The sequence below is a fragment of the Coregonus clupeaformis genome, chromosome 16 (genome assembly GCF_020615455.1).
Source record: "Coregonus clupeaformis isolate EN_2021a chromosome 16, ASM2061545v1, whole genome shotgun sequence".
In the NCBI taxonomy this organism is placed as follows: domain Eukaryota; kingdom Metazoa; phylum Chordata; class Actinopteri; order Salmoniformes; family Salmonidae; genus Coregonus; species Coregonus clupeaformis.
Window position 1 is genome coordinate 11,250,345 of NC_059207.1, and position 27,319 is coordinate 11,277,663.

General features: G+C 44.3%; 2 protein-coding genes across 5 annotated transcripts in view; one reads left to right on the forward strand and one right to left on the reverse strand.

Moving 5' to 3' along the window:
• The first annotated feature begins 1,524 nt into the window (after positions 1-1,524).
• LOC121584045 (metallo-beta-lactamase domain-containing protein 2-like) lies at positions 1,525-8,321 on the forward strand. Its single transcript, XM_041899876.2, has 2 exons — positions 1,525-2,065; positions 7,661-8,321. Exons 1-2 carry the CDS (start codon positions 1,624-1,626, stop codon positions 8,047-8,049), a joined length of 831 nt encoding a protein of 276 aa, XP_041755810.1. The 5' UTR covers positions 1,525-1,623; the 3' UTR covers positions 8,050-8,321.
• Positions 8,322-14,751: 6,430 nt separating this feature from the next.
• Positions 14,752-27,319, reverse strand: part of rtkna (rhotekin a) — a 117,144-nt gene continuing 104,576 nt past the window's right edge. The window contains exons 4-13 of one of the 4 annotated variants that reach the window (XM_041900303.1): positions 25,553-25,606; positions 25,016-25,048; positions 23,512-23,629; positions 21,766-21,990; positions 21,474-21,568; positions 20,623-20,729; positions 20,391-20,540; positions 18,123-18,288; positions 17,801-17,905; positions 14,752-15,968 (exon numbers count right to left, since the gene is read on the reverse strand). In XM_041900303.1, the coding sequence (XP_041756237.1) occupies positions 15,358-15,968; positions 17,801-17,905; positions 18,123-18,288; positions 20,391-20,540; positions 20,623-20,729; positions 21,474-21,568; positions 21,766-21,990; positions 23,512-23,629; positions 25,016-25,048; positions 25,553-25,606 (1,664 nt within the window). In that variant the 3' untranslated portion in view covers positions 14,752-15,357. The remainder of the gene's footprint in view (positions 15,969-17,800; positions 17,906-18,122; positions 18,289-20,390; positions 20,541-20,622; positions 20,730-21,473; positions 21,569-21,765; positions 21,991-23,511; positions 23,630-25,015; positions 25,049-25,552; positions 25,607-27,319) is intronic. The other 3 variants (XM_041900305.1, XM_041900307.1, XM_041900304.1) reach the window with 3 other exon arrangements.

The window sequence follows — 27,319 nt, forward strand, 5'->3', positions numbered from 1 at the left end:
GAAGTTATTAATTACACTTTGGATGGTTTATCAAAACATCCAGTCACTACGAAGATACAGGCGTCCTTCCTAACTCAGATACCGGAGAGGAAGGAAACCGCTCAGGGATTAATGGCTGTGATAGGGGAAAACTGAGGATGGATCAACATTGTAGTTACTCCACAATACTAATTTAAATGAGTGAAAAGAAGGAAGCCTGTACAGAATACAAATATTCCAAAACATGCATCCTGTTTGCAATAAGGCACTAAAGTAAAACTGCAAAGAAAATAACTTTATGTCCACTTGCTCCCGAGTGGCGCAGCGGTCTAAGGCACTGCATCTCAGTGCTTGAGGCGTCACTACAGACCCCCTGGTTCGATTCCAGGCTGTATCACAACCGGCCGTGATTAGGAGTCCCATAGGGTGGCGCACAATTGGCCCAGCGTCGTCCAGGTTTGGCCAGTGTAGGCCGTCATTGTAAATAAGAATTTGTTCTTAACTGACTTGCCTAGTTAAATAAAGGTGAAATAATAATACGAAGCAGTATGTTTGGGGCAAATCCAACAACACATTACTGAGAACCACTCTTCATATTTTCAAGCGTGGTGGCTGCATCATATTATGGGAATGCTTCTCACCGGCAAGGACTGAGGAGTTTATGATACACCTTTTGTTTAATGGGTCCTCACTCAAAAAGATGTAGCATAAAGCTTTCTTCATTTTTTTCATTTGTTTCACTGCATCAGGGATAGCGTACACAGACATTGCAGCTTTGCAGCCTTCTTCTTCTTGATAAAAATAAACAGAATAAAGCTAAGCACAGGCAAAATCCTATGGGAAAACCTGGTTCAGTCTGCTTTCCAACAGACACTTGGAGACAAATTTACCATTCAGCAGGACAATAACTAAAACACAAGTATCCACTGGAGTTGCTTACCAAGAAGACAGTGAATGTTCCTGGGTGGCAGAGTTACATTTATGTACAAAGCCTCCATATAAAGGATACACGTATGAAATGTGCCCCTGAGCGTCTGTCAACATTTGGTAATGTAGGCTAGGTTTGGTTAAACCTCATTTTACAGTCTGTTTTGGGGGGAGGTGGCCCGCATCGTATGACTGCATCTCCTCCAGCAGCAGCAGCATGATTTGGGTACTGAAGACTTGGTTTCCCATCAACAAAGTGCTGAAAGAATAATGTCTAAAGATTTGTGATACAACATATAGCCTAACAAAGTTAGCTAGCTGACGTTGTTAACCAGGTGGCAGCTGGCTAAGTTAGCTAGCTAGCTGACGTTAGCTAGCAAAGTTTAGCTTGGTTGTGTAATGTGAACATTGTTGCTAACTTTATCTAGCCAGTCTATTTTACTTCTCATCCCGTTCTCCTCTGCACACATCTGATACTTTATAGCGATGCATTCATGGGCATGGTTTATATGACGACATGGTAGGTGTGTTCTTTGCTGACCAATAGTGTTTGGGTTCACATTCTATTCGTCCAGTTAACATGCGTTCCTCCCACAAGGGTGTATCCGGCGGCCACCATTATTTTTGCGTAAATACAGTGACATTATAGTACCTGTGTGTAGCAACAAAATTGACGGCATAACATATTTGATTATTACTCCAAGTGCATGAACTGGGATGTCTGCAACAGACTGGTACGCGCACAAATCCCTCGGAGAAGGTCTGTACTGGATCCAGGAGAAGTTTTTCGAATCGTCAAACAGAGCAAATATTTGGCTCCTTCGAGGATCTCACCAAGATGTTGTGATAGACACAGGCTTGGGGTTGAGGAGTTTACCTGATTACATTAACACCAAAGGTCTGCTTGGAGACGACCCGCAGCGAAAGAACCCCCTTTTGGCGATCGCCACCCACGCCCACTTCGACCACTCAGGTGGTCTGCATCAGTTCGAACAGGTCGGGATCCACAGTGCAGAGGTCGATGCGCTGGCCAACGGAGACAACTTCGAGACCGTCACTTGGCTGTCCGACAGAGAGATAGTCCAATCTCCCTGGCCGGGATGGAGCGCAAGAGAATACAGAGTCAAGGCTGTACAACCAACACACATACTACAAGAAGGTAATAACCAAACCATACAATCTAGTGGTTATGGTACACCAATGTGGTGGCATGATTGTTACCAGGAATCTAAAAGACAATTTGCTGTGTTCAGTCTCTAATGCATGATATGGATTTGAGAGAAGGAGATGGTCAATATGAATGTAATTACACAGTCCTTAAAGGATGTGTCTTTGCCCCTTGTTACAGAAAATCGACTTTGCATTGGAATACGCTTTCACATTAAGCTGCATCCCATAGGGAAATGTATACTGCAGAGTAGACTTGGCAGGGTACCAACACTGACCTCCCAGCACACACAAACACGCACACACACACACACACACACACACACACACACACACACACACACACACACACACACACACACACACACACACACACACAGACCAAGCATGATCCCTCCCTGTTTTATACAGTTTTGTAACTGTATAATCCATCTCCATCATACTGTCACAATAGAAGTCAGAGCTTCAGATAGGCCTATTGTTGAAGGGTGCGTCTCTGACTGCACATTCTTTGGATGAGGTTTCACTCCCTACATCAGTTTGACTCAGTTACATGAACTGTATAATGTTGTTGCTTACAATGGGTCCCATAGGAGGGATTATTTAATGTGTGAATGACAGTGGCTCACAAATAGCCCTAGTGGTTGTTATTCTGCAGTATGCCTGTATCTGCAGAGATGCTATTTTCATACTCAGCCGATGACTTTGAGGGGTTTTATTTCAGCGAAGGAAGTACAGCAGGCTAGACCCTGCCATACTGAATTACAACAGAGCCTGAGAGGCAGAACGTCCTCATTTTTAATCGCATCCACAGAGATCAGACCACAAGTTATCTTCTTGTTGAAGACACACACATACACTACAGGTCTTCATTGATCCACCTGTACCTGAATACCCAAGACCCGATCCGGGACCTGAGTGGGTCCGGATCCAGAATTCTAAATAATGTCACTGGTCTGTGTCAGATCTGATATGATTGTCACGGGTCTCAGGTATGTGTAATTTTAACTGACTTGTCCGGAAGGGCCCATACAGATCCAAACATGACTGCTGCAGTAGAGAGAGAGAGCCTATATTTTATAATTTATGATTCTGTTCTTGCTTTTTACACACACAGGCACAGACATACAAATGATAACACACACACACTCGTACACATGAATTTTGTATTGTAGATACACTATTTATACAAAAGTGTGTGGACACCCTTTCAAATGAGTGGATTTGGCTATTTCAGCTACACCCGTTGCTGACAGGTGAATAAAACTAAGCACACAGCCATGCAATCTCCATAGACAAACATTGGCAGTAAAATGGCCTTACTGAAGAGCTCAGTGATTTTCAACGTGGCACCGTCATAGGATGCCACCTTTCCAACAAGTCAGTTAGTCAAATTTCTGCGCTACTAGAGCTGCCCCGATCAACTGTAAGTGCTGTTATTGTAAAGTGGAAACGTCTAGGAGCAACAATGGCTCAGCCGCGAAGTGGTAGGCCACACAAGCTCACAGAACGTGACCGCTGAGTGCTGAAGTGTGCAGTGCGTAAAAATAGTCTGTCCTCGGTTGCAACACTCAATACCGAGTTCCAAACTGCCTCTGGAAGCAACATCAGCACAAGAACTGTTCGCCGGGAGCTTCATGAAATGGGTTTCCATGGCCGAGCAGCCGCACAGAAGGCTAAGATCACAATGCGCAATGCCAAGCGTCGGCTGGAGTGGTGTAAAGCTCGCCGCCATTGGACTCTGGAGCAGTGGAAACGCGTTCTCTGGAGTAATGAATCACGCTTCACCATCTGGCAGTCCAACAGATGAATCTGGGTTTGGCGGATGCCAGGAGAACACTACCTGCCCGTATGCTTAGTGCTAACTGTAAAGTTTGGTGGAGAAGGAATAATGGTCTGGGGCTGTTTTTCATGGTTCGGGCTAGGCCCCTTAGTTCCAGTGAAGGGAAATCTTAACGCTACAGCATACAATGACATTCTAGACGATTCTGTGCTTCCAACTTTGTGGCAACAGTTTGGGGAAGGCCCTTTCCTGTTTCAGCATGACAATGCCCCCGTGCACAAAGCGAGGTCCATACAGAAATTGAAAGATCGGTGTGGGAGAACTTGACTGGCCTGCACAGAGCCCTGACCTCAACCCCATCGAACATGAATTGGGATGAATTGGAACGGCGACTGCGAGCCAGGCCTAATCGCCCAACATCAGTGCCTGACCTCACTAATGCTCTTGTGGCTGAATGGAAGCAAGTCCCCACAGCAATGTGACAACATCTAGTGGAAAGCCTTCCCAGAAGAGTGGAGGCTGTTATAGCAGCAAAGGGGGGACCAACTCCATATTAATGCCCATGATTTTGGAATGAGATGTTCGATGAGCAGGTTCATGACCCTACCTTACACAGAAAGCGGCACAGGTCCTAATCCAGGCACTTGTCATCTCCCGTCTGGATTACTGCAACTCGCTGTTGGCTGGGCTCCCTGCCTGTGCCATTAAACCCCTACAACTTATCCAGAATGCTGCAGCCCGTCTGGTGTTCAACCTTCCCAAGATCTCTCATGTCACCCCGCTCCTCCGCACACTCAACTGGCTTCCAGTTGAAGCTTGTATCTACTACAAAACCATGGTGCTTGCCTACGGAGCTGTGAGGGGAACGGCACCTCCGTACCTTCAGGCTCTGATCAGTCCCTACACCCAAACGAGGGCATTGCGTTCATCCACCTCTGGCCTGCTAGCCCCCCTACCTCTACGGAAGCACAGTTCCCATTCAGCCCAGTCAAAGCTATTCGCTGCTCTGGCACCCCAATGGTGGAACAAGCTCCCCCACGACGCCAGGACAGCGGAGTCACTGACCACCTTCCGGAGACACTTGAAACCCTACCTCTTTAAGGAATACCTGGAATAATATAACAGTAATCCTTCTGACATTATGCCACTCCTGGCGCAAAAATTCAAGCAGCTCGTCTTTGTTTGATGGCTTGTGACCATCCATCTTCCTCTTGATTACATTCCAGAAGTTTTCAATGGGGTTCAAGTCTGGAGATTGGGCTGGCCATGACAGGGTCTTGATCTGGTGGTCCTCCATCCACACCTTGATTGACCTGGCTGTGTGGCATGGCGCATTGTCCTGCTGGAAAAACCAATCCTCAGAGTTGAGGAACAATGTCAGAGCAAAAGGAAGCAAGTTTTCTTCCAGGACAACCTTGTACATGGTTTGATTCATGCGTCCTTCACAAAGACAAATCTGCCCGATTACAGCCTTGCTGAAGCACCCCCAGATCATCACCGATCCTCCACCAAATTTCACAGTGGGTGCGAGATTCTTTCCAGAGCTGTATATATATATATATCATGTAGTAACCAAAAAAGTGTTAAACAAATACAAATATATTTGAGATTTGAGATTCTTCAAAGAGCCACCCTTTGCCTTGATGACAGCTTTGCACACTCTTGGCATTCTCTCAACCAGCTTCATGAGGTAGTCACCTGGAATGCATTCCAATTAACAGGTGTGTCTTCCTAAAAGTTAATTTGTGGAATTTCTTTCCTTCATAATGTGTTTGAGCCAATCAGTTGTGTTGTGACAAGGTAGTGGGGTATACAGAAGATAGCCCTATTTGGTTAAATACCAAGTCCATATTATGGCAAGAACAGCTCAAATAAGCAAAGAGAAACGACAGTCCATCATTACTTTAAGACATGAAGGTCAGTCAATACGGAAAATGTCAAGAACTTTGAACGTTTCTTCAAGTGCAGTCGCAAAAACCATCAAGCAATATGATGAAACTGGCTCTCATGAGGACCGCCACAGGAAAGGAAGACCCAGAGTTACCTCTGCTGCAGAGGATAAGTTCATTAGAGTTACCAGCCTCAGAAATTGCAGCCCAAATAAATGCTTCACAGAGTTCAAGTAACAGACACATCTCAACATCAACTGTTCAGAGGGGACTGTGTGAATCAGGCCTTCATGGTCAAATTGCTGCAAAGAAACCACTGCTAAAGGACACCAATAAGAAGAAGAGACTTGCTTGGGCCAAGAAACACGAGACCGGTGGAAATCTGTCCTTTGTTCTGGAGTCCAAAATGGAGATTTTTGGTTCCAACCGCTGTGTCGTTGTGAGACATGGTGTGGGTGGAGGGCAACGTGGAGGAGGCCGTAGGAGGGCAACAACCCAGCAGCAGGACTGCTACCTCCGCCTTTGTGCAAGGAGGAGCAGGAGGAGCACTGCCAGAGCCCTGCAAAATGACCTCCAGCAGGCCACAAATGTGCATGTGTCTGCTCAAACGGTCAGAAACAGACTCCATGAGGGTGGTATGAGGGCCCGACGTCCACAGGTGGGGGTTGTGCTTACAGCCCAACACCGTGCAGGACGTTTGGCATTTGCCAGAGAACACCAAGATTGGCAAATTCGCCACTGGCGCCCTGTGCTCTTCACAGATGAAAGCAGGTTCACACTGAGCACATGTGACAGACGTGACAGAGTCTGGAGACGCCGTGGAGAACGTTCTGCTGCCTGCAACATCCTCCAGCATGACCGGTTTGGCGGTGGGTCAGTCGTGGTGTGGGGTGGCATTTCTTTGGGGGGCCGCACAGCCCTCCATGTGCTCGCCAGAGGTAGCCTGACTGCCATTAGGTACCGAGATGAGATCCTCAGACCCCTTGTGAGACCATATGCTGGTGCGGTTGGCCCTGGGTTCCTCCTAATGCAAGACAATGCTAGACCTCATGTGGCTGGAGTGTGTCAGCAGTTCCTGCAAGAGGAAGGCATTGATGCTATTGACTGGCCCGCCCGTTCCCCAGACCTGAATCCAATTGAGCACATCTGGGACATCATGTCTCGCTCCATCCACCAACGCCACGTTGCACCACAGACTGTCCAGGAGTTGGCGGATGCTTTAGTCCAGGTCTGGGAGGAGATCCCTCAGGAGACCATCCGCCACCTCATCAGGAGCATGCCCAGGCGTTGTAGCGAGGTCATACAGGCATGTGGAGGCCACACACACTACTGAGCCTCATTTTGACTTGTTTTAAGGACATTAAATCAAAGTTGGATCAGCCTGTAGTGTGGTTTTCCACTTTAATTTTGAGGGTGACTCCAAATCCAGACCTCCATGGGTTGATACATTTGATTTCCATTGATAATTTTTGTGTGATTTTGTTGTCAGCACATTCAACTATGTAAAGAAAAAAGTATTTAATAAGATTATTTCATTCATTCAGATCTAGGATGTGTTATTTTAGTGTTCCCTTTATTTTTTTGAGCATTGTATATATGCATATTGGGTCCGGATGGGAAAGGTCCAGGTCCATTTTGGAATTTGGACCCATGAAGACATCTAACACACACACTCCTAATCCATATTCTTCATCATAGCAGGTCTTTTGACCAGTCTTGTGGTTCATTTTCACACATTGCTGCACACTTGACAAAGTTGGAGCAAACTCCCCCCACATAGTGTCCTTTCCTTTTGTAATTTGTGCACCGGTCAATACACTTCTGCTGTGTCAGTGCTGCAATGCAGCTGGAGTATGTTATTGCTCAATGTGTCCATTTTCCCCGTCTCTCTCTCGCTCTCCTTGCTCTCCCTCAGGTGATGTCATCAACCTCGGCGACAGGCAGCTGACGGTGCTGCACATGCCCGGCCACTCCCGCGGAAGCATCTGCCTGCACGACGGGGACAACAAGATGCTGTTCAGCGGGGATGTGGTCTACGACGGTGCCATGATCGACTGGCTGCCCACCAGCCGGGTCAGTGACTACGTCAGCAGCTGTGAGCGCCTGGTGGGGCTGGTGGATAGTGAGCAGGTGGACCAGGTAATGCCGGGACACTATCACACATTTGGTGCGAAACGGCTCCACCGCATCGCTTCGGGGTACATCGACAGAGCCGGCACCTGCTCGGCACGCTTCTCCACCTTTGCCTGGAGGACCTTGGCCAGATTGGCGCTACGGGCGTCCAACACACGCAGCGCCTGCTAGCCACATGAAGAGGCTGGCACCCCCAGGTTGAATCTGAAGAGGAGCCGTGAAGAGGCTGGCACCCCCAGGTTGAATCTGTTGCAGAGTTAGACTGGGGGACGTGAGGGAGATAATTCACCCCCTCAATGAACAGGATTTCCTTGTACTGTCTATTATAAACTGATGTGATCCATGTATGTTATTTTAAATGATTCATCAAAATGCCCTCATTGGTAATGATTGACAGAATATTGAGATTCCCATCATTACGGGATTCATTAAAGACTGGAAAATAAACCTTGTTTTTTATGTAATATTAAGATAAATATTAAGTTGTGTGATCGTTGGAATGCTCTTTCACATTAGGCAGACTCTCATATGGCAGTACCTCGGGAGCCCCCACAGCTGCACGTGTCTGTTCTAACCCTGCATTAATACAACTGGTTTAACTAGTCAAGTGCTTGATCATTAGTTGAATCAGGTGTGCTATTGCTGGGCTAAAACATATATATAAGAAACCTTAGGGAGGCCTGCTTGGACTGGAGATGAATAACATACAGTGGGGAGAACAAGTACTTGATACACTGCCGAATTTGCAGGTTTTCCTACTTACAAAGCATGTAGAGGTCTGTAATTTTTATCATAGGTACACTTCAACTGTGAGAGACGGAATCTAAAACAAAATTCCAGAAAATCACATTGTATGATCTTTAAGTAATTAATTAGCATTTTATTGCATGACATAAGTATTTGATACATCAAAAAAGCAGAACTTAATATTTGGTACAGAAACCTTTGTTTGCAATTACAGAGATCATACGTTTCCTGTAGGTCTTGACCAGGTTTGCACACACTGCAGCAGGGATTTTGGCCCACTCCTCCATACAGACCTTCTCCAGATCCTTCAGGTTTCGGGGCTGTCGCTGGGCAATACGGACTTTCAGCTCCCTCCAAAGATGTTCTATTGGGTTCAGGTCTGGAGACTGGCTAGGCCACTCCAGGACCTTGAGATGCTTCTTACGGAGCCACTCCTTAGTTTCCCTGGCTGTGTGTTTCGGGTCGTTGTCATGCTGGAAGACCCAGCCACAACCCATCTTCAATGCTCATACTGAGGGAAGGAGGTTGTTGGCCAAGATCTCGCGATACATGGCCCCATCCATCCTCCCCTCAATACGGTGCAGTCGTCCTGTCCCCTTTGCAGAAAAGCATCCCCAAAAGAATGATGTTTCCACCTCCATGCTTCACGGTTGGGATGGTGATCTTGGGGTTGTACTCATCCTTCTTCTTCCTCCAAACACGGCGAGTGGAGTTTAGACCAAAAAGCTCTATTTTTGTCTCATCAGACTACATGACCTTCTCCCATTCCTCCTCTGGATCATCCAGATGGTCATTGGCAAACTTCAGACGGGCCTGGACATGCGCTGGCTTGAGCAGGGGGACCTTGCGTGCACTGCAGGATTTTAGTCCATGACGGCATAGTGTGTTACTAATGGTTTTCTTTGAGACTGTGGTCCCAGCTCTCTTCAGGTCATTGACCAGGTCCTGCCGTGTAGTTCTGGGCTGATCCCTCACCTTCCTCATGATCATTGATGCCCCACGAGGTGAGATCTTGCATGGAGCCCCAGACCGAGGGTGATTGACCGTCATCTTGAACTTCTTCCATTTTGTAATAATTGCACCAACAGTTGTTGCCTTCTCACCAAGCTGCTTGCCTATTGTCCTGTAGCCCATCCCAGCATTGTGCAGGTCTACAATTGTATCCCTGATGTCCTTACACAGCTCTCTGGTCTTGGCCATTGTGGAGAGGTTGGAGTCTGTTTGATTGAGTGTGTGGACAGGTGTCTTTTATACAGGTAACGAGTTCAAACAGGTGCAGTTAATACAGGTAATGAGTGGAGAACAGGAGGGCTTCTTAAAGAAGAACTAACAGGTCTGTGAGAGCCGGAATTCTTACTGGTTGGTAGGTGATCAAATACTTATGTCATGCAATAAAATGCAAATTAATTACTTAAAAATCATACAATGTGATTTTCTGGAATTTTGTTTTAGATTCCGTCTCTCACAGTTGAAGTGTACCTATGATAAAAATTACAGACCTCTACATGCTTTGTAAGTAGGAAAACCTGCAAAATCGGCAGTTTATCAAATACTTGTTCTCCCCACTGTAGTTCCCTTAGGGGAAATAATGTGACAGCACAACACCTACACAGAGACAGACAGACACAGAAGGCATGACTCATCCATATCTTTTATAACATTGTCCCCAGGCTAAGCGAGAGGGAGAGAGCCAGCTGGTGGAGACCATATATTTTGTAACACTGCAGGGTTTTTTCTGCATAGAAAAGTCTTGGGCGGGCCACCTAAGTGTTTTTTCGGGCCGCTTATTTTTCTGGGATGGAAATGTTTTTGGGGTGTAAACTTAAATGACTAAAACCAGATATAAAGTATGTAGAAAAGATAATGGGCCTATATATTTTTTAAATAAATGTATATTTGAGAACTAACAATCACTGAAATAAATGCTAGACAGTCAGGGAGGATAGATTTTGTTGTCTGAGTCACTCAGATAGCATAAACTATGGCAAAATGTGTAGAATTGTAGGAAATTTGGTTTAAAACAGCTACATTTTGTCACTGGGGCCAACAGGAGGGCCTCTAAATGTTTAACATCATGGGATCGGTGTCCCATATACGGGACGGTTGAGCTAACGTGCGCTAATGTGATTAGCATGACTGTTGTAAGTAACAGCAAACTTTCCAGGACATAGACATGTCTTATATGGGCAGAAAGCTTAAATTCTTGTTAATCTAACTGCACTGTCCAATTTACAGTAGCAATTACAGTGAAAAAATACCATGCTATTGTTTGTGTAGAGTGCACAACAACAGAACTTATCAAGGCAACTGGTTTGATACATTCACCTCTGAAGGTAAATAATGTACTTACATTCAGTAATCTTGCTCTGATTTGTCATCCTAAGTGTCCCAGAGATAAAATGTAGCATAGTTTTGTTTGATAAAATCTGTTTTTGTATTCAAATGTAGGAACTGGGTTCTACAGTTTGAACCCCTGCTGCCTCTGGCTCCACACCCACCCCGCCCAGCCATCTAGATGTGTGAAAGGTAGTGTATAAGCTAATGATCCATCATGTATGACATTCCTGGGAGTGTGTAAACTTACATGTTGTATTACCATATCATTTCTATATGTTCACTATAGTTATGTACTTGAAAATGTATCAATTGACCAATTCGGCACATTTGGGCAGACTTGATACAAAATAGTCCAGTATTGCAATGCTTCACTGGATCAAGCTGAAACTTTGCACACACACTGCTGCCATCTAGTGGCCAAAATATAAATTGCGCCTAAACTGCAATATTATATTGCAGCCTAAACTTGCATTTCAAAGATGGAAGCAAAAAAAAGACAACTCATGTTTTTGGTTTGTATTATCTTTAACCAGATCTAATGTGTTATATTCTCCTACATTCATTTCACATTTCCACAAACTTCAAAGTGTTTCCTTTCAAATGGTATCAAGAATATGCATATCCTTGCTTCAGGTCCTGAGCTACAGGCAGTTAGATTTGGGTATGTCATTTCAGGCGAAAATTGAAAAAAAGGGTCCGATCCTTAAGAGGTTAAATCAACGACCGCACCATTGGCCACGCCCCCCACCTAAACCCATTTTAATCCAGAAAAAACCCTGCACTGTATAATCCATCACACTCTCAATAGAATAAAAGTGTTAGCACATTCTTGAAATGAGACAATCCAGTTATTGTGTGGTTTTTCTTTTAAAGGAGATTTTCAACAAGCACAAATTCCCATTGAAAGATTCATGTGACAGTTTGGCTGCGTCCCGATTCTTCAGCCTTTTCCCAAAGTGTGCACTTTTACACTCCACATCATAGATTCAACAATGGTGGAAACTCAGTCTAGCCAATGATTTTACCAATCCAATGCTTTAAAATCCATGACTGTTAATGTGTGAAAGTGCACCCTTTGGGAGACGGAGAATCGGGATGCAGCCTTGGATTCCTTGTGCAGAGAATGATCGTGATAACTAGGTCAATGGCTCTTGGAGTACATTCAGACTTCAACTTTAAATGGATGAAATATTAATTCAGTCTCTAAATTATTTTTTAAAAACACTACGTTGACATGCACTCTTGTTTTATTTATTTATTTTTAGTAAAGTGTGTCGTGAAATGCACTGTAAATAAAATGTGACGACTATGTTGGCATACATTTTTGGTCAACTGACACAGTTAGTCAACATTGACAAAAAGCACATGATGTGTGATCGAGGGTGATGTTTGATCTAGAGTTAGTGGATTGCTTTAATCCTCCATGTCTTACTGATGTGCCATTTCTACTGTGATTATACAATGTATATCATTTCCACTATAATGAAAGACATGACAGAAGAAATAAACCAAGGCTGTTCTGAATGGATAAATCATTTATTATCATTATGTTACATACAGTATTTAAAACGACTGATACTTCTTATTTATTTCTCCCCTAGGATGATGTGCATGCAGACAGTCTGCTAACACAAGACACTCTTGCAAGACAATCAATGTTATCTATTAGACACAGGTATAGATATGCAATCATCTGTTAAAATAAATCAATATAGCTGTATTTATAACAAAATCAATCATGTATAATGTATAACAAAAAGAAGAAGAGGAAGAAGAGTTTTGTTAACTTAGAAAAAAACTTTCCAGTAACAAATGCCACTTTGAAGCCTTTAAAGTTTTACTCTTAGTAAAAAGGAGTGAGCCAGCTGTGAGCCCTTGGGACACAGTACCGTGTTATAAAGTCCATTAGAAACACAGAGGGATTGATAGGCTTTACTGCACAGACCAGGGACACACCTACCCCTGCCCACCTCATCATCACTTAACAACCAATACAATCAGCTGGTTGGCATTAGGTGAAAGACTACACTATCTTAAGACAAAACACAACACAATATTTTCTATAGATCAATATTTCCTGCATTGCATACTTGATCGATTGCGATGTTTCATATCGTATTGCAGCAGAATTCTGGGACCGGTTTGCATAACTTTATGACTGTAGTACCACAAACTAAGCTATAAATCAACAATGTATGCACATTGCCAGGTTCTACACTCTTCAAAGTCAGTACATTTGCACACGGTACTTGAATGAGGCAGTGTAACATAGGAGTTAATGTGGCTTCTCGTGATTATGTAGTACATTACCTTTGGCTTCCTTCAATTCATTATAATTACTCCATACAGTGAGGGAAAAAAGTATTTGATCCCCTGCTGATTTTGTACGTTTGCCCACTGACAAAGAAATGATCAGTCTATAATTTTAATGGTAGGTTTATTTGAACAGTGAGAGACAGAATATAAAAAAAGAAAAAAAAGAAAAACGCATGTCAAAAATGTTATAAATTGATTTGCATTTTAATGAGGGAAATAAGTATTTGACCCCCTCTCAATCAGAATGATTTCTGGCTCCCAGGTGTCTTTTATACAGATAACGAGCTGAGATTAGGAGCACACTCTTAAAGGGAGTGCTCCTAATCTCAGCTTGTTACCTGTTTAAAAGACACCTGTCCACAGAAGCAATCAATCAATCAGATTCCAAACTCTCCACCATGGCCAATACCAAAGAGCTCTCCAAGGATGTCAGGGACAAGATTGTAGACCTACACAAGGCTGGAATGGGCTACAAGACCATCGCCAAGCAGCTTGGTGAGAAGGTGACAACAGTTGGTGCGATTATTCGCAAATGGAAGAAACACAAAATAACTGTCAATCTCCCTCGGCCTGGGGCTCCATGCAAGATCTCACCTCGTGGAGTTGCAATGATCATGAGAACGGTGAGGAATCAGCCCAGAACGACACGGGAGGATCTTGTCAATTATCTCAAGGCAGCTGGGACCATAGTCACCAAGAAAACAATAGGTAACACACTATGCCGTGAAGGACTGAAATCCTGCAGCGCCCACAAGGTCCCCCTGCTCAAGAAAGCACATATACAGGGCCGTCTGAAGTTTGCCAATGAACATCTGAATGATTCAGAGGAGAACTGGGTGAAAGTGTTGTGGTCAGATGAGACCAAAATCGAGCTCTTTGGCATCAACTCAACTCGCCGTGTTTGGAGGAGGAGGAATGCTGCCTATGACCCCAAGAACCCATCCCCACCGTCAAACATGGAGGTGGAAACATTATGCTTTGGGGATGTTTTTCTGCTATGGGGACAGGACAACTTCACCGCATCAAATGGACGATGGACGGGGCCATATACCGTCAAATCTTGGGTGAGAACCTCCTTCCCTCAGCCAGGGCATTGAAAATGGGTTGTGGATGGGTATTCCAGCATGACAATGACCAAACGTCAGGCTCGAAACCTTAATGACTTGGAGAAGATCTGCAAAGAGGAGTGGGATAAAATCCCTCCTGAGATGTGTGCAAACCTGGTGGCCAACTACAAGAAATGTCTGACCTCTGTGATTGCCAACAAGGGTTTTGCCACCAAGTACTAAGTCATGTTTTGCAGAGGGGTCAAATACTTATTTCCCTCATTAAAATGCAAATCAATTTATAACATTTTTGACATGCGTTTTTCTGGATTTTTTGTTGTTATTCTGTCTCTCACTGTTCAAATAAACCTACCATTCAAATTATAGACTGATCATGTCTTTGTCAGTGGGCAAACGTACAAAATCAGCAGGGGATCAAATACTTTTTTCCCTCACTGTACATTGGTACAAATAATTGCAGTCAGTTTCTTAACAGAATGTCCTGGTGAGCTCTCATAAATATTGGTTGATGTGTATTAGGCCTACAATGTGTTAATGAATATAGGGGAGGTTCTGGAAACTCAGCAGAGTAAGTGATCCTGATGTTATCACAGTATCAACAAGTAGCACAGTAAATTAATGGGAGCACAGTTGCATTAAGTTGAGCTTTCAATTCATTCACTTTCTGAGCAGTTTAAAGATCTGAAACAACACATTCCTTGACTTCGAGCACAATCATGCAATAAGCAAATCAGTGTATTAGTAGTTTCAGAGGACTTTTTCTGTCAGGCTTGAATTGATATTACAGGCGATGGTGGGTGTAGCCATTTGGATAGATCACAAGTAACACCAACAAACCTATGACCACATTCACATACTAAACATTCCCATACACTGACAATTCACAATTATCATGTCATTAGAGTGAAGTCATTCCAGTTAATACCAAGGCTCTTTCTTCAGAGAGGAAGTGGGGGCTTCCTTCCTGTCAGTTCTTACCAGGACCTTGGGTGATCTGGGGGTCTGAGCTGGGTTATACCTGGCTCTGGAGCCAATTTCGGGGGTCCAGTTTAGCCCTCAAGTTCCTGAGACTCCGACGGGCCGAAGAGGGCCGTGAGAAAGAGGTGCCGTCTGACAACTCAGGGCTGTGGCTGCCCTCGCTGGAGCTGTTACTGGAGGTAGAGCTGGAGCAGGACAGGGTGGCCTGGGGAACGCCTTGGGCTGGGATGGGGGCAAGGGAGGAGGAGGAGGGGGGCTGACAGGAGCACTGTAACACCCCTCCATACCCCCTGCCCCTGAGGGTGCTGAGCTTGGCGTCCAGGGAGAGGGTGCGGGGACGGAAGCGTGAGGAGGGGGAGGAGAGGGAGAGGGGCTTGGCCCAGCCACTGTGGCGGGAGCAAGGGCTGGTGCTGCAGGGGCTGTCGCTGTCAGAGGTCAGGCTGGCGTCTGAGGAGAGCAGGCCGGGCCAGGGGCAGCGCAGGGGGCTGTGGGGGAGGCAGTGGCGGGTGTGGGGGCGACCAGGAGACTCCTCGAACAGGGACATCCAGTGAGGAGAGGTCCCCAGCTGGCTCCTCAGCTCCAGCTCCTGCATCCGCCGCGTCAGGATGTTCGTCACCGTGTTGATGTCATCAGAGGTGTCAATAACTAGGAGGAGCGGAGGAAAGTCATTATTGTGGTTGGACAGACCATGCTAATAATGTTGAGACAGTTGAATACAGTTTAGAGAGGTTAGGCCTAGACTTGGTGGTGCTAGTTGGGGGGGGGGTGGTCAGGTTCAACACTGCAGTGTGTGAGTGGACCCCACTGGTACTTCACCTGTCATTGTAATAGGAGGAGAGCAGAGCACGAATCTCAGCAGACACAGCATTATCCTGCAGCAAGATACCCTCACAGGATGGGGTGGTGAGGGGGGCTAGGGTCCAGGGGGAGGGGGAGGGGGCAACCCATGAGGCAGGGGGGTGAGGAAGGGTGGTGGTGGGCAGGTGTTATGTGCATTGACAGGTGAAATAAAGTTGTGATATATGATTTGGGGAATAAAATGATGTGCATAACACGGTAAAAATGAGTTAATTTAGAATGTATGAAGATTAGAATTCGATTGGAGTGTAAAATTAACAATGATGGGAATAGAATGATAACGGTGGAAAAAAGGGGGGAAATGTAATTTGAGCACAGGAACAAGGGAGAGTGACAGGGAAGAAAGATGGGACAGTGATAGCCAAAAAGGAAGGATTGAGAGACACACAAGGAGAGAGAGAGAAAGGAAGAGAGAGAGAGAGAGAGTGAGTTAGCATGTCAGAGAAAATAACACTTCCATCCATAGTACAGAGAGGTTGGTTGGTGTGCTAGTGAGGTAGCAGGCAGCGCAGAGTAGAGTCTGATGGAGAGCTCATGCGTATGGACCACCACTGTTAGAACAGTCAGAAACACGTATGCTGTTAAGGGGACTATCATCCTCTGGAAATATACTGAACAAAATGTAAAGCGTTGGTCCCATGTTTCATGAGCTGAAATAAAAGATCCCAGAAATGATCCATACGTACAAAAAGGTTATTTCTCTCAAATTTTGGCCACAAATTTGTTTACGTCCCTGTTAGTGAGCATTTCTCCTTTGCCAAGATAATCCATCCACTTGACAGGTGTGGCATATCAAGAAGCTGATTATAGAGCATGATCATTACACAGGTGCACCTTGTGCTTGGGACAATAAAAGGCCACTCTAAAATGTGCAGTTTTGTCACACAACACAATGACACAGATGTCTCAAGTTTTGAGGGAGTGTGCAATTGGCATGCTGACTGCAGGAATGTCCACCAGAGCTGTTGACAGAGAATGTAATGTTCATTTCTCTACCATAAGCCACCTCCAACGTTGTTTTAGAGAATTTGGCAGTACGTCCAACTGGTCTCACAACTGCAGACCACGTGTAACTAAAACAGCCCAGGACCTCCACATCCAGCTTCTTTACCTGCGGGATCGTCTGAGACCAGCCACCCGGACAGCTGATGAAATCGAGGAGTATTTCTGTCTGTAATAAAGCCCTTTTCTGGGGTAAAACTCATTTTGATTGGCTGGGCCTGGCTCCCCAGCCCTCCCAGGCCCACCCATGGCTGCGCCACTGCCCAGTCATGTGAAATCTATAGATTAGTGCCTAATGAATTTATTTATATTGACTGATTTCCTTATATGAACTGTAACTGAGTAAAATCGTTGAAATTGTTGCATGTTGCGTTGATATTTTTGTTCAGTATATATTTCATTGATTTTATTTGTTTTTGTAAACCTATTAACCTATTATTAAGCTAGAATTTTTGTAACCCTAAACCTATAAACTAACTATCAAATTACTAGATTTAATAAATAAAAGTGAAAAGAAACTCAAGTGTAAGTGTCCACAACATCTTACTGAATCATATAAAAAGTATTTTGGAAAATATTAGTAACAGTTCTTGAATCAGTTTGGGTCGCTGTCTTACCCATTTCGTGGTAAAGAGAACCCTGTTTCGATGCGACCAGGGCTGGTTTCCGGGGCGATGGCAGCTCAATCTTCATCAAGTCGTCACAGCACTGCTTCCATTGGCCTGCAGGGAAGAAGGAAGTTGTCAATCATCTTCCAACATCCAATCAAGCTGAGAAAACCACTAATGACACATCAGGAGCCAATGAGCAAACGAACAAGAGCATATCAGGACCTAGAGTGTAAGGTGTGTATCATGTCTACTCAAGGGCAGGAGTTTTTCCTGAGCTCACCAATGAATGAAGAACTCAGGCCCCTAATCATGTGATCAGCCTACTTACTCATGTCATAGAACTGTTGCCAGAAGGCCTCCATCCAGCGGTGTGTTTCTTCACGACTGTCTGCCGAGAGTGTATGTGTCACCTCCTCTCCTCCATAATGGTTACTGATACAGATACTCTGGGCCTTACTGTGGAGGTCCTTCTCCGACACCCCTATTATTGTCTTCTGACATACAGGACACGCACACAGACACAATCAGCTACTGATGTTGCCATTTCACCAAATGTTTCAATATCCCCCAAAAATATACATTTAAGCATAGTCATTTATTTTCTCGTCAACTCACAGTGCGTGAATGCACTTACTGACACAAAGAGCAGTGAGTGACATATAAGTCAAGTCCACTCAAGTAACCTCAAGCATGAATCTGTCCCAGTTATCAGCTACATCCCAATTATCTCTCATTCCTCCCAAAGTGTGCAGTTGCTCACTTCCCTTCACTGATTTGAAAGGAAATGACTGGTATAAGGTGTGGGAACTGACAGTACTCCAATGTACACTGTTAAAAGTTTGGACACACCTACTCATTTAAGGGTTTTTCTTTATTTTTACTATTTTCTACATTGTAGAATAATATTGAAGACATCAAAACTATTAAATAACACATATGGAATCATGTAGTAACCAAAAGTGTTAAACAAATCAAAATATATTTGAGATTCTTCAAATAGCCACCCTTTGCCTTGATGACAGCTTTGCACACTCTTGGCATTCTCTCAACCAGCTTCATGAGGTAGTCACCTGGAATCCATTTCAATTAACAGGTGTGCCTTCTTAAAAGTTGATTTGTGGAATTTCTTTCCTTCTTAATGCGTTTGAGCCAATCATTTGTGTTGTGACAAGGTAGGGGGGGTATACAGAAGATAGCCCTAATTGGTAAAATACAAAGTCCATATTATGGCAATAACAGCTCAAATAAGCAAAGAGAAATGACAGTCCATCATTACTTTAAGCCATGAAGGTCAGTCAATACGGAATATTTCAAGAAAGTTTCTTCAAGTGCAGTCACAAAAACCATCAAGCACTATGATGAAACTGGCTCTCATGAGGACCGCCACAGGAAAGGAAGACCCAGAGTTACCTCTGCTGCAGAGGATAAGTTCATTAGAGTTACCAGCCTCAGAAATTGCAGCCCAAATAAATGCTTCACAGAGTTCAGGTAACAGACACATCTCAACATCAACTGTTCAGAGGAGACTGTGTGAATCAGGCCTTCATGGTCGAATTGCTGCAAAGAAAGCACTACTAAAGGACACCAATAAGAAGAAGAGACCTGCTTGGGCCAATAAACACGAGCAATGGACATTAGAACGGTAGAAATGTGTCCTTTGGTCTGGAGTCTAAATTTGAGATTTTGGGTTCCAACCGCTGTGTCTTTGTAAGATGCGGTGTGGGTGAACGGATGATCTCCGCATGTGTAGTTCCCACCGTAAAGCATGGAGGAGGAGGTGTTATGGTGTGGGGGTGCTTTGCTGGTGACACTGTCTGTGATTTATTTAGAATTCAAGGCACACTTAACCAGCATGGCTACCACAGCATTCTGCAGCAATACGCCATCCCATCTGGTTTGGGCTTAGATGGACTATCATTTGTTTTTCAACAGGACAATTACCCAACACACCTCTAGGCTGTGTAAGGGCTATTTGACCAAGAAGGAGAGTGATGGGAGTGCTGTATCAGATGACCTGGCCTCCACAATCACCTGACCTCAACCCAATTGAGATGGTTTGGGATGAGTCGGAGGCAGAGTGAAGGTAAAGCTGCCAACAAGTGCTCAGCATATGTGGAAACTCCTTCAAGACTGTTGGAAAAGCATTCCACGTGAAGCTGGTTGAGAGAATGCCAAGAGTGTGCAAAGCTGTCATCAAGGCAAAGGGTGGGTATCTCACATATAAAATATATTTGCATTTGTTTAACACTTTTTTGGTTACTACCTGATTCCATATGTGCTATTTCATAGTTTTGATGTCTTCACTATTATTCTACAATGTAGAAAATAGTAATAAATAAAGGTGTCCAAACTTTTGACTGGTACTGTATTTCCCCATCCCCACCAGTAGGTGGAGGCAGTGTCCTGTTCCTCACAGGTTTCAGCTTGATCCTGAGAGCAGCTGATTGATGCATGATTCCACAGAACTGTCGCTCACTGTCTGAAGCTGAAACCGGGCTTTGTGCTGTGGGTCAGGGGCCACCAGCTAACATGCTTTTTTATTTCATGTTGAGAGTGTGCATATGTGGGAAAAACTTTTTTTCATCCACTGACTGACCTTGTTGATGGCAATGGTAAAAACTGGCTCTACGTTAGCCTCCATATCCTCTTGCCGGTGGTAACAGAAAAGGTTTGTCCCTTTAAGGACGCCGTAGATGTTTGTCCAACTCTGAAGGTCACCTCCCAACTGCTGTGAGAGACAGAGGCGCTAATTAGAGAGAGAGCCATGCCTAGCTATCTTCCCAAACACACACACACACACGCACACAGACAGACACAAACACCCTCACCTTGACCTTCAAGCAGCCGCTCATCATCTGTTGGGTCATACAGTGAGGCTGAGCAGCCAGGCGACAACACACACTGCCGTAGAGAGGCACCCAGTAGGAACAGTCGTCTACAGGGAGAGACAGAGAGGGGGATAGAGGGAGAAAGAAATTAAACAACAAATTATAATCTACCCCCCCACACACACACACAATAGCAGGGAATAGAAGTCTCACAGCTGCAAGGAGATCCGTGAACAACAGTGGAGTGCCCATCAAACTTTCTTACAGCCGTAAGGGGCAATGAATAAAGCAGCAGCACATGTCAGGGTGTCTACTCCCTTGTACACCTCATCATTAGAGTTTTACACAGCACTGACCCCGATTTATTACTATGACCTTGACAATGACAGTCTGTCAGTCAGCTAAAATCCTTGCTGGGAGAGGGAGGGAGATGGGGAGAAAGAGAGAGAGAAAGAGATGGGAAACTAGTCATTTGCACAACTGAATGCATTCAGCCTAAATTTGTCTTCTACATTTAACCCAACCCCTCTGAATCAGAGAGGTGTGGAGGGCTGAGAGAGAGAGAGAGAGAGAGAGAGAGAGAGAGAGAGAGAGAGAGAGAGAGAGAGAGAGAGAGAGAGAGAGAGAGAGAGAGAGAGAGAGAGAGAGAGAGAGAGAGAGAGAGAGAGAGAGAGAGAGAGAGAGAGAGAGAGAGAGAGAGAGAGAGAGAGAGAGAGAGAGAGAGAGAGAGAGAGAGAGAGAGAGAGAGAGGTACTGACACAGAGGGAGGGAGAGAAAGAACGGGAGATAGAAAGAGAAGTCTGACCCATATTTACTGCACATGGACTAACCACATCCCCACTGTGACCTACCGTTGCCTGAGATGTTGAGGTCATGCGTGCGGAAGCTGTCCTGGACGTGTGACAGTGACAGGGTGGTGTGGGCCAGGAGATGGTACTTCGGTCCCCTGTGGACAGAGCACATGGCAGAGGCACTGGTGAGCTGTGGGACTGTGGGACTAAATACACATACGTCTGTGTGTCCGCCAGTGACTTTGTGTGTGTGTTTCATTGCATGCGTGATTGCATATGTGTGTCTGTACGAATGATTGTACACGACATGCCTGGAAATACATATCTGTGTGTACAACATAAACCCACTCACACCACTGAGGGCAGAGGTAGCAGCAGTGTGGCTCCTCCTCCATTGCTGATAGGGCTGCAGGCTCCAGGGTCCATGGCGACGCGGAGCTTCTTCCCTGCCGAGCGGCCCAGTGAGCTGCTCAGTTTGCTGGCTAGTTTCCTGGGCGTGCTCCCTGACGAGTAGTCCTCCTCTGAACAGCAGCTGTACAGCTCCACGCGCAGCTCAAATCCTGGACTGGTCTCGCTGCTACACACGGCAAACACACATGGAGAGATACACAGTTATACATGCACACACATGGACACAGAAAAAACAACTATATACAAACACACACACAGAAAACACATACTTATACATTGTACACTCAGTGTACAAAAGATTAAGAACATCTTCCTAATATTCAGCTGCGGCCCCTTTTGCCCTCAGAACAGCCTCAATTTGTCAGGGCATGGACTCTACAAGGTGTCAAAAGAATTCCACAGGAATGCTGGCCCATGTTGACTCCAATGCTTCCCACAGTTGTGTCAAGTTGGCTGGATGTCTTTTGGGTGGTGGACCATTCTTGATACACATGGGAAACTGTTGAGCGTGAAAAACCCAGCAACATTGCAGTTCATAACACAAACCGGTGCGCCTGGCACCTACTACCATACCCCGTTCAAAGGCACTTAAATATTTTGTCTTGCCCATTCACCCTCTGAATGGCACACATACACAATCCATGTCTCAATTGTCTGAAGGCTTATTTAACCTGTCTCCTCCCCTTCTACACTGATTGAAGTGGATTTAACAAGTGACATCAATAAGGGATCATAGCTTTCACCTGGATTCACCTGTCCGTCTATGTCATGGAAAGAACAAGTGTTCCTAATGTTTTGTACACTCAGTGTATAGATCTTGTACATAAAACATCAAAAATGTAATTATACACATGCATAGAAATATTGATGAAACAATTGATTTTCAGGACAAACTCTTAAAATGAATGAACAAGGAAAACAAAACCTGTATGTGAATATTCTATGTAATTATATTGAATGAATCACTTACATTTTGTTCAATATGGGGAAAGATACTATATTTTCCAGAATCCATTAGTTTAACCCTCAAGTTAACCCTAAAACCTTTAAATATGCAATATGCAGAAATCGCACCGCCATTTCCTGGTTGCTAAAATTCTAATAGTTTGCCTAGATTCTGTTTATGTGACAAAACAAGCAGTCATTGTGTAGAGAGTCATTGTACCATCTAAACCACTGTGAAATATATTTTCCATAACCCAAAATATTGTATTTTCAGTTGTTTGAAGCTAGTGTACAAAACCGAAAGTAAAAGATGCAAAAATTATGAATTTGGTCAGGTCGCCCAAAAAGTTTAACCTGTCTCCTCCCCTTCATCTACACTGATTGAAGTGGATTTCAATAAGGGATCATAGCTTTCACCTGGATTCACCTGGTCAGTCTATGTAATGGAAAGAGCAGGTGTTCATAATGGTTTGTACAGTCTGTGTATATGTATCAGTTACTGATACAGGATTTCAAAATATATCCATTTATCTACCTTTATGATACAATCATGACATTAAATAAACATGCCCTTATAAAGACCAAACAATACTCACTATGTGAAAGACAAGATAGCAAGGTTGTGTTTACACAGGCAGCCCAATTCTGATATTTTTCCACTATTTGGTCTTTTGACCAATCAGATTAGCTCTTTTGCCAATAATTGTGTAAACACACAAGCCAACAGGAAAATAGGACTTACAAGACGATGGTGTTGTCAAAGCAGATATCGGTGAGCGTCCGGTCCACCATCACCATGTCTGTGTCGTGAATCTCCGCTCCCACCTGGAGCAGACAGAACACTGCACACCGATGCAGCTCTGAGAGAGGTACAGAGAGAGAGAGAAGGGAGAGGTAGAGAGAGACAGGGGGGGGGGAGAGGTAAAGAGAGAAGGGGGGACAGAGAGAGAGCAGTGAGAGGGAGGTGTGAGAAGCAGCATGTGGAAGACATTTGACTAGATTTGACTAGATTTCCCCACTTGAGAACTCCTCTGGCACTACCTGCACCCTCTGTGGATGTTTTAAACAGACAGAGGCTACAGAGTAGATTATTGGAGAATCGTGGATTTGGCTCTCACACTGGACAGACTGGGAGGAACAACACCAACTCTAGCAGCTGTTGGACTTGGACATCCGCACTGTGAGAGTCTGGCCTAAGTAGCTTTAAGTGGGTTCTTCACATGCAGCGTGGTGTGTGAGTGTATCATTTTACGCTAAATGTATTTGGGAGTGTGAGTGCGGGTGTGTGAGTGCGTGTGTGTGTGCGCGCGTGCATGCGTGTATCAAAAGCTGTGGTGTAAAGTACTTAAGTAAAAATACTTTAAAGTACTGCTTAGGTCATTTTTGGGTGGGTATCTGTACTTTACTTTACTATTTATATTTTTGACAACTTTTAATTCACTACATTCCTAAAGAAAATAATGTACTTTTTACTCCATACATTTTCCCTGACACCCAAAAGTACTCGTTATATTTTGAATCCTTAGCAGGACAGAAAAATTGTCAAATTCACGCACTTATTAAGAGAACACGTGGTCACTCCTACTGCCTCTGATCTGGCAGACCCACTAAACACAAATGTATCGTTTGTAAAGGATGTTGGAGTGTGCCCCTGGCGATCCGTAAATGTTAAAAACAAGAAAATGGTGCCGTCTGCTTTGCTTAATATAAGGAATTTGAAATCATTTATACTTTTGATACTTAAGTATATTTAAAACCAAATACTTTTAGACTTTTACTCAAGTAGTATTTTACTGGGTGACTTTCACTTGAGTCATTTTCTATTAAGGTACCTTTACTTTTACTTAAGTATGACAATTGGGTACTTTTTCCACCTCTGATCAAAAGCACACAATCTGTGCTTGCCGTCTTGGGCAACCAAGACTCCTGTCCCCGGAGTTTATTAATATGCGTTAGATCTATTAGGTCATGCAGATTAATTCATGCCAGTTGTCGGTGAGGGGCAGACCTCACTAAGGAGTTGGGTTTCAGCACGTTCTTTTTTTTACCATAACGTTTTGACCTTTACATGTAGCAGTCAACATAAACCATAACACAGCGGTATCAAAAGAGCACCTAGAACTACAATTACCGGATCCTAAGCAGACCCAGGCCTCTCTGCTTCAGTAGCACTGGCAAAGACAACAGAACAGAAGAGGGCTGTCTGTGCAGCAGGTTTCTAAGCCAGATCATACCAAATTACTTACTGTAGGAATGTCTGCTTGTCAGTGAGCTGCTGACTTTACCAAGGGAAAAATAGAAACATGTACATTCATTTCAACAGCCGTATAGAACTTAAGATCTACAAGTGTTTTTAAAAGAGCATGAACTGTTATGCTCACATGTTCATTGCTTTAGTTTGTATACTTAAGAGTTATTTCCCAGGGCCTGTTTCCATAAAGCATCTCAGAGTAGGAGTGCTAATCTAGGATCTGATCCCCACCTGTCCATTCAATGTTATTCATTATTATCTAAAAGGTGAAACTAATTCTAGGTCAGCCCTCCTACTCTGGGAGGCTTTACCCAAATTATATTCGATTCACATGGCTTCACTTACTCAGTCGACTCACATCACATCTCTTCACACAAACTCAGAGCGACAGATAATAGCACATGAATCATTGATGAATCTATTAACACCAGTTCTACCACACTGACATGAATCATTGATGAGTCTATTTATACCAGTTCTACCACACTGACATGAATCTATTCACACCAGTTCTACCACACCGACTCCTCACCTCCTTTGTTCTTGAAGTACTCCGTGTCTTTCCACATGAGAGGGATCCGCAGATCTGCAATGGCAAAGGACAGTCAGAGTGAAAGTGAAATCAGCCACAAATGTAACATATACACATGTGCGCACACTTATGTGTATGATGAATGTATGTACAGTGTATGTCTAGTCTAACTGAAACCCATGCGCTGAGCTGAACTTACTAGCTAAATGGCTTCCCAGTCAATCAATGATAAGTCACAACTTCTGTTCATCAACTCAACTACTCCCTTCGTGTGTGTGCGCGAATGCGTGTGCCCTCCAGCTGTGAGCTGACCTTAGAGCCACCTGTCCAAAACAGACCTCAGAGCCACCTGTCCTCCCACTGAGCCAGTGCAGTTCATCATAATCCTTTAATTACCTCTTTCCCCCTACTCTCACCCTCATCCTTTTATTTTGTTTTGTTTATTATGATCCCCATTAGCTTTTGCAGAAGCAGCAGCTACTCTTCTTGGGGTCCACAAAAAACATAAAACATGACAAGTAACAAAACACTGATGGACAAGGAAAGTCACACAAATTTAAAATACAACGATATCCAAACAATGCAACTAAAACATTATACAAACAATACAACAAAAAAGTATGTGTGTGTTAGAGTGTGTGTGTGTGTGTGTGTTAGTGTGTGTGTGTGTGTGTTAGAGTGTGTATGTGTTAGAGTGTGTGTGTGTGTTAGAGTGTGTGTGTGTGTGTGTTAGTGTGTGTGTTAGAGTGTGTGTGTGTGTGTTAGACTGTGTGTGTGTTAGAGTGTGTGTGTGTGTGTTAGAGTGTGTGTGTCTGTTAGAATGTGTGTGTGTTAGTGTGTGTGTGTGTGTGTGTGTTAGTGTGTGTGTGTGTGTGGTAGAGTGTGTATGTGTTAGTGTGTGTGTGTGTGTTAGTGTGTGTGTGTGTGTGGTAGAGTGTGTATGTGTTAGAGTGTGTGTGTGTGTGTGTTAGTGTGTGTGTTAGTGTGTGTGTGTGTGGTAGTGTGTGTGTGTGTTAGAGTGTGTGTGTGTGTGGTAGAGTGTGTATGTGTTAGAGTGTGTGTGTGTGTGTTAGTGTGTGTGTTAGTGTGTGTGTGTGTGTGGTAGTGTGTGTGTGTGTGTTAGAGTGTGTATGTGTGTTAGAGTGTGTGTGTGTTAGAGTGTGTGTGTGTGTTAGAGTGTGTGTGTGTGTTAGAGTGTGTGTGGGTGTGTGTTAGTGTGTGTGTTAGTGTGTGTGTGTGTGGTAGTGTGTGTGTGTGTTAGAGTGTGTGTGTGTGTTAGAGTGTGTGTGTGTTAGAGTGTGTGTGTGTGTTAGAGTGTGTGTGTGTGCGCGCGCGTGTGTCCCCTCACCGTCCCCGCCGTTCCATTAGTTGTTTTTTTATCCGTTTTTTTAAAGGTAATTTTGCTGTTTGCTTGAGTAATTGGAGATGGAAGGGAGTTCCATGCAATCATGGCTCTGTATAAAACTGTGCGTTGCCGTCAATTCGTTTTGGACTTGGGGTCTGAACAGACCCCTGGTAGCATGTCTTGTGGGGTATGTATGGGTGTCTGAGCTGAATGTTATTTGATTATGCAGACAATCTGGAAGTTTTCACAGTAATATTCCTCATAAAAACTAGAAGAGAAGCAGTTAATCTCTCGTCATCCGTCAACCAGGAAAGGCTGGCATGCATGTTGTTGATGTTAGTTCTGTATGTGCAGTTAAAAGGCAAGACGTGCTGCTCTGTTTTGAGCCAGCTGCAGCTTTGCTAGGTCTTTGTTTGCAGCAC

What these genes read in the sequence shown, in the direction of transcription:
- LOC121584045 (XM_041899876.2), top strand. Translation starts at nt 1,624, where the DNA reads ATGTCTGCAACAGACTGGTACGCGCACAAATCCCTCGGAGAAGGTCTG. An exon ending in AACACACATACTACAAGAAG is followed by an intron (nt 2,066 to 7,660) that starts GTAATAACCAAA and finishes GCTCTCCCTCAG; the next exon opens with GTGATGTCATCAACCTCGGC.